A 7,873-nucleotide genomic window follows, 5' to 3' on the forward strand; every position below is an offset into this window, starting at 1 on the left:
AAGAAGAAGAAGAAGAAGAAGAAGAAGAGGAGGAGGAGGAGGAGGAGGAGGAGGAGGAGGAGGAAGAAGAAGAAGAAGAAGAAGAGGAGAAGGAGGAGGAGGAGGAGAAGGAGGAGAGGGAAAGGGGAGAAGAGGACAGGGGAAGAGAGGAATGAAGAGGGGAATTGGGAGGAAAGAATAGGGGAAGGGAAGGAGAAGAGTGGGGAGGGGGAGAACAAGAGAGAGAGAGAGAGAGAGAGAGAGGGAGAGAGAGAGAAATTAGGTGGAAGGATAGGAAGATGGAGAGGGGGGGGGGAGAAAAAATGAGGAGAGGGGAGAAAAAAGGGAGGGAATGGCCTGATGGAGAGGCGGAGGGGGGGTAGAAACGGAGGGAGAAGGGAGAGGAAGCAGGGAGAGGAGAGGAAAGAGTAAGGGAAATGAAGGGCAGGAGAGAGGGATGAGAGAGAGGAGGGAGGTAGGACTGGAAAGGAAGAGAAGAAAGAGAGGGAGGGGGAGAAGATGAGAGGATCTGAAGGGAAAGGGATGGGAGGAAAGAATATTAGGGGAGGGGAGGGGAGGGGAGGAGAGGAGGAAAGAACAGTAGGAGAGGGGAGGAAAGAGAAAAAAAGAAAACAAATCACCGGAATACGGGTGTTAAGATCGTTTTTATTTTGGGCATTACTGATTACACTAAGTCAATCGTCAAAGAAATAAAGAAATTAAGTCTTTTCCTGCGTTTCCTTTTCAATTATTTTATTAATGTGTCACTATGCATCAGCCTTCACTTCGATAATACAGTAATTTTTTTAGCCTTACATAGCTAAATCAATTAATTTCCACAGTACAGAATTCTACTCTATAAAAACCGCCTTCTACAGCATAGTTATCTAGGTCACTCTTCCCTACTAGGCCTATAGAATTTTAACCTACGCATAAAGCCCTACATAGTTGTCCAGGTCGCTTTTCCATACCATAAAATTCATATTCATAACTATTGCCTTATGTTGGTATATTCCCACCACCTTAGAACCATGTTTTTCTTTTTGGATAACTCTCTGTAGTGTCGAATCAAGAGGCGGTCTCCAGTAACCCGTTCGAATCAAGAGGCGGTCCCCAATAACCCGTTCGAATCAAGAGGCGGTCTCGAATAACCCGTTCGAATCAAGAGGCGGTCTCCAATAACCCGTTCGAATCAAGAGGCGGTCTCGAATAACCCGTTCGAATCAAGAGGCGGTCTCGAATAACCCGTTCGAATCAAGAGGCGGTCTCCAATAACCCGTTCGAATCAAGAGGCGGTCCCCAATAACCCGTTCGAATCAAGAGGCGTCCCTAATAACCCGTTCACAACCTTATTTCTCTGTCAGCTGAATAAAATCGTCTGAAAGCGGGGAAAACAGCATACAAATTACCTAAAAAAAAACTGAATAGGGTAAAACTATATTCATTAAGCATTTCATCCCGAGTAGGTCACATATAATTCATTCTAGTTACTATACTCCATTCACCTTAACTTGGCCCAGATTTTCTATTTTCCTTTTGCAGTCTTTTTCCCATAGTCCAGTGGCAGAAAAAGACAATGCTGTGGATCTACATTCTTTCCACAGCGTTTTCTTCATGACAAGCATCACATAATAGTGCTAATCTTATAATTCAGCATTCTTTTTTTTTTTCTTTTTTTTTTTTATGCGAGGAAGAAGGAACCAAAGGCCATGAGCCCGCAGTAACAGTTCCCTCCAAGAGAAAAACAAAATACAATATAGAGCCAAATTCAAGATCCGATCATTTTGAGATGCCTGGACACACTGCGTTTGAAAGACTGGAGATCATAGGCAGCAGGAAATACAGACAGAGGGAGACAGTTCCAGAGCTGACCTGTTGCATAAATGAAAGACTGGGAGTAACGGTTAACTCTTGCATTAGAGAGTTGGACAGAAAAAGGATGAGAGTTTGCTGCCAGACGGGTGCTACGCGCCCGTCGTAGAGGTGGAGGAATGCAAGCAGACAGTTCAGAGGAGCAGTGACCATTAAAGTAGCGATAGAAAAGAGATAAAGATGCAACAGTGCGGCGAAGAGACAGAGGTTGAAGGGAGTCAGTAAGAGGAGGAGAGTTAATGAGACGAAAAGCCTTTGACTCCACCCTATTGAGAAGAGCTGTATGTGGGGAGCCACCCCACACATGAGAGTTGTACTCCACACAGGGGCGGATAAAATCCCTGTATAGAGTCAACAATTGCGCAGGGGTAAAGAAAGAGCGGAGTCGGCTTAGCACACCCAATCTCTTGGAAGCAGATTTTACGAGAGATGTAATATGATCTTCCAAGATAAGTCCCGAGTAAATGAAACCCCAAGCATGTTCAAGGATGATGCAGGATTAAGCTGAATATTATTAAACATTAGTGGGTATACCTGTGGAAGATTTTGTCGGGTTGATAGGTGTAAGAACTGAGTCTTAGATGCATTAAAAACAACCATAATATATTTTACCCCAGTCAGAGATACGAGCCAAGTCAGACATTAGGTGTCCCATAGCCTCATCCCTTGTTTGTTGAAGTAACTGTTGAGATGGGCGTTTCGGGAACCGAATGGAAAGGTGAAGGGTGGAGTCATCAGCGTATGAGTGGATATGGTTAGATGTACAGCTTAGAAGATCATTGATGAATAAAAGGAAGAGAGTTGGTGATAGGACAGAGCCCTGAGGAACACCACTGTTGATAGATCTAGGAGAAGAACGATGGCCGTCTACAACAGCGGCTATAGAGACGACCAGAAAGAGGAAGCTAGCGATGAAGGCACAGATAGAAGGATAGAAACCGTAGGAGGGCAGTTTGGAAATTAAAGATTTATGCCAGACTCGATCTAAAGCCTTTGAGATGTCAAGTGCATTGGCAAAGCTTTCGCCAAAGTCCCGAAAGGAGGATGACCAGGAGTCTGAAAGGTAGGAGAGAAGATCGCCAGTGGAGCGTCCCCCGACGGAACCCATACTGACGATCGGAAAGAAGGTTGTGATAGGAAAGATGCCTTAAAATTTTTCTATTAAGAATTGACTCGAAAACTTTTGAAATACAGGACGTTAAAGCAATTGGACGATAGTTGGAGGGTTGGGAGTGGTCACCCTTCTTTGGGACTGGCTGAATGAGAGCAAACTTCCAGCAAGAAGGAAAGGTACAAGTTGACAGACAAAGACGAAAGAGTTTGCCTAGGCAGGGTGTAAGCACAGAAGCACAGTTCTTGAGAACAACAGGAGGGACCCCATCAGGCCCATATGCCTTGTTAGTACTGAGGCCAGTGATGGCAGAAAATACATCAACTGAAGAAATTTTAATGTCAGCCATGAGGAAGTCAGAGGGGGAAGTGATGGAGGAACAGCACCGGAATCGTCTAAGGTAGAATTGGAGGAGAAAGTCTGTGCGAAGAGATCTGCTTTATCAGTAGAAGAAATAGCTACAGAACCATCAGAGTAGAAAAGAGGAGGGAAGGATGATGAGGTAAAGTTGTTAGAAAGATTTTTGGCAAGATGCCAGAAGGAGCGGGAAGAATTCGAGTTGGAGAGTTGAGAGCATTTAGTATGGATGAAATTATTTTTAGTAGAGCGAAGAACAGACTTAGCACGATTCCGGGCAGAAACGTAAAGATGATGTGATTCAGGGGTGGGTTGGCTCCGGTACCTTTTGTAGGCCCTCTCCTTGTTGCGGACAGCATTAGAACAAGCGTGATTAAACCAAGGCTTTCTTGCGTTAGTCAAAGGATATGAGAAAGGAATGTATGCTTCCATGCCCGAGAGAATAACCTCCGTAATGCGCAAGGCACACTCAGATGGCTCACGGCCATGGAAGCAATAATCATTCCAGGGAAAATCAAAGAAGTACTGCCTGAGGCCTCCCAGTCTGCGGCTCCAAAATGCCACAGACGACGTTTCCCTGGAGGGTCCACAGGCCGTACTGGAGTGATAGGACAGGTTAAGGTAATAAGGTTGTGATCGGAGGAGCCCAACGGAGAGAAAAGATTAACAGAGTAAGCAGAAGGATTAGTTGTGAGGAAGAGGTCAAGTATGTTGGAGCTCTCTCCAAGGCGGTCAGGGATACGGGTAGGGTGCTGTACAAGCTGCTCTAGGTCATTAAGGATAGAAAAGATGTAGGCTTGTTCACCAGGTGGATCCGTGAAAGGAGAGGAGAGCCAAAGGTGGTGGTGAACATTGAAATCTCCAAGAATGGAGATTTCAGAGAAAGGAGAGAAATGGAGAGAATGTGTTCCATCGTAGAAGTAAGATAGTTGAAGAATTTTTGATAGTCAGTAGAATTAGGGGATAAGTAAACAGCACAGATATATTTAGTCAGAGAATGACAGGAAAGCCGAAGCCAGAGTGTGGAGAATTCAGAAGAATCAAGTTCAGGAACACGAGAGCAAGATAAGTCGTTGCGTATATATACACAACAGCCACCTTTGGCTTTGAAATGAGTATAGAGAAAGTAGGAGGATACAGAAAAGGGTTTGCTGTCAGTTGCCTCAGACAGCTGAGTCTCCGTTAGAAAAAGAAGGTGAGGTTTAGAGGAGGAGAGGTGGTGCTCAACAGAGCGAAAGTTAGAGGAAAGGCCGCGAATGTTGCAGAAATGAAGAAGAAGAGAGTCAGACAGTGGTTCCAGGCACCTTGAGTCGTCATCGGGAGAGGGACAGATGGTGGGGGCATTTATGGTCCCCCCCCCTGGGGACTCCGAGGCTTGATATAACGACGCCATTTTAGGTAAATTTTGAATAGGAAGTGTAGTGTGTACTGTGAATGTAGTTTGGTGAAGAGATGGAAATTTTGAGCCAAGATAGTGTGAAAAGAGTACACCAGGAGATAATACGCAGGTCAGGAAAGCGCCCTGGACTTTACGTGTTATTGAAGCTGTCTAACCCCTCCAATTCGGAAAATCTCTAAGCTGAATGAAATCGTCTGGATATACTGTATAAAAAAAGATAAACTAAAGCTAGAAAGAACAGAGAGCGCATACTTCCGCCAAAGCCAATACAATTTATTATTTACTGCAGCAATTCCTCTTTCCTACCAGACGAATACTTTTACGGTCTCACCTGTCACATAACTCTACGGCCTTAGTCTGCCCTGTTACACGAAGATCAGAGAGTGCACACCTCCGCTAACACCAAAAAATTGATTACTTATTTCTGCATCTGAATCCGGATTAACCTCAAAATCTAATGAATTCTTCCTTGACCTAATGCCCACATATCCCCAAAATTTCACTAAAATCCGGTACCAACGTTTCGAGATATAGTGTACACAGACAGACAGACACAGAGACAAGGGTGACTACATAACCTCCGCTCAGCTTTGGCAGAAGGAAAAATGAAAGCTAAAAAGGAAAATACGTTACTGGAGCGAAAAATAAAAAGTCGCTTAAGTAAAAAAAAAAAATCATCGCTGTCCTGGAAAAAAAAAAAAAAAAACGAAAAAGAAAAAAATCACTCAAAATTTTTCCCGATTTATTAAAAGCTGACTCCGCCAAAAACTTTCCTTATTAAAGACACTCACGATTAATCTCGACGCATGAAAAATTTACCACCATATTAGTCAATGAGTGTTTGCAGTATCCGTGTGTGTGTGTGTGTGTGTGTGTGTGTGTGTGTGTGTGTGTGTGTGTGTGTGTGTGTGTGTGTGTGTGTGTGTGTGTGTGGAGGTCCTTCTGTGTCAAGCAAAGCACTTCTATCAACCTCTCTGTCTCTTTACCAATCAATCAGATAATCTAATTAGTCAATCAGTTAATCAATCGACCTATCAAGCTATGCACTTACCTACCTCCTTACTTACCCACCCGCATATCTATCCATCTATCTATTGACATCTGCTCATCTATTACCAATCTATCTACCCATCAAACAACTATCAGTCAATCAATCGGACTGTTTATACATACATCTATCCCTCCCTCCATCCATGCATCTATCTGTCTGCTACCCAACGTTGGATCCAGTGAGGTACGTTTGGATCAAAGAGACTGCAGGCGTTTCTGTCCGTACCCAGTTACAGTACCACACCTCCCACCACCACCTGCCCTCATTAGACTTTCCTACCACCTCACCATCCTGTGTCTCTCCCATCCTTCCAACTACCGCAGTCTCACACAGTCTTAGGGAGGCATGCCAGGCGGCATTACAAGCTCCTTGGCATGTCTTCCTTGGTGATATTTTTGACTATCATATATACAAATATATATATATATATATATATATATATATATATATATATATATATATATATATATATATATATATAGATAGATAGATAGATAGATAGATAGATAGATATATAGATATACATGATGTGAAGTTTTAACTTCAGGAAATGATTCCTGGAAAGACATAAATGTTCTACTGATATATGTCTGAGTCGCAACGGTTATGGAGTACAGGCATTTAAATCTGAAAGGTAATAATGGGAGAAATTATCCAATTCCTCTGTTGACAACCTCTCAACTCTTCATTGCCTTGTTTTTACTGAGAATTTCCATAACAATAATCGACAAATTCAACAAAACCTGTACAAAAATACCGGGATCAGTTAACAGCCTGTGGAAACGGCAATTACTCCCATTGCCACCATTAACCAAAGAAAAATATAATCCACAACTGCTGGAACTCCGACATATACAGTATTAGGAGAACACTTTTGCCTAAGAATGACACCTGGAAGTCACCTCTTGAAGTTCATACGCCAACTTCTGGGTCACCCTGTATATAATGATACTACATCTTTACACATTTATTTCACATCATTACAAAGACAGTACTAGTTGTCAAGAAAACTGAAAACTACTACTACTACTGCTACTACTACTACTGCTACTACTACTCACCCAGCCAGCACGATAAATAGGTCAAGTCTGTTCCACGAGTCAGCCATATACGCTCCTTTGCCCGACCACCCCATCGCCACCATCTTTATCACCATCTCCACAGCGAAGAAGGCAAAGATGGCGTCGTCGAACATCTAAGAAGGGATAAAAGAAAGAGGGGATCACAATTTTCCAGTTTTTCACCTGAAGGAACTGGGTAAATTTTGTAACCTGAATGCTAAGACTTGGTTGCGTGAATGAGCTTTAGTTATCAGGTACGACTGAGTCTCCTTGGTTACTACTCAAACTTACCCTCCAATCTGACTACACTTGGCCATCAACTGAGCTGAGAAGTGGGGTGATCTTTGTCAGGTTAGCACAAACACGCTAAAGATGTTAAATGAAGAAGAGAGCTGTGTGTGTGTGTGTGTGTGTGTGTGTGTGTGTGTGTGTGTGTGTGTGTGTGTGTGTGTGTGTGTGTGTGACAAAAGACTGTGTATGCGCGAGAGGGTGTATAGGCAGATATATGGGTCAGTATGGAGGGAAGTTTACCACATTAAGACTTGAAAAAAAATAGCTTACAACAATATCCTTGATATTTTTTGAGAGAGAGAGAGAGAGAGAGAGAGAGAGAGAGAGAGAGAGAGAGAGAGAGAGAGAGAGAACGATAGCACTACTACTCACCTGAAGTATCTTGCATCGGTTAGATTCACAAATCTCGTCCAGGCAGGGTTGGTACATGCCCAGAGTGACGCAGTTGAGTAGAATGACCAACATGCTGATACGCTCGAACCACGTGTGTAGCAGTTAAGGAAAATTGGCAGGAAAATGGGACACTGGCAGCATTAGAGGCAGGCAAATGAACTGGAAACAGGTGTGGTGGGAAAATGGTGAAGAGGTAACATTAGAGGTATGAAAATGGTGAAGAGGTAACATCTGAAGTAGGTAAATGGTTCACTGGTTATATTACAGAAATAAAATAGTACATTAATATAAAGCGAAAGAAAGGCCACAATCTTAATCGTTCTATCCTATCCCTCAAAATCGTCTCTAAATCATCCAAT

The 7,873-nt window shown here is 43.1% G+C and overlaps 1 protein-coding gene across 1 annotated transcript in view; it reads right to left on the reverse strand.

Annotated features, from left to right (window-relative positions):
• The window catches only part of LOC145400804 (voltage-dependent T-type calcium channel subunit alpha-1G-like), a 470,580-nt gene extending 462,994 nt beyond the window's left edge, over positions 1-7,586 (reverse strand). The window contains exons 1-2 of the mRNA XM_080273240.1: positions 7,494-7,586; positions 6,831-6,964 (exon numbers count right to left, since the gene is read on the reverse strand). Coding sequence (XP_080129366.1) covers positions 6,831-6,964; positions 7,494-7,586 — 227 coding nt within the window. The remainder of the gene's footprint in view (positions 1-6,830; positions 6,965-7,493) is intronic.
• Positions 7,587-7,873: the final 287 nt, after the last annotated feature.

The sequence above is a fragment of the Coenobita brevimanus genome, chromosome 53 (genome assembly GCF_032717465.1).
Source record: "Coenobita brevimanus isolate Jiangsu-jjx chromosome 53, ASM3271746v2, whole genome shotgun sequence".
NCBI classification, from domain to species: domain Eukaryota; kingdom Metazoa; phylum Arthropoda; class Malacostraca; order Decapoda; family Coenobitidae; genus Coenobita; species Coenobita brevimanus.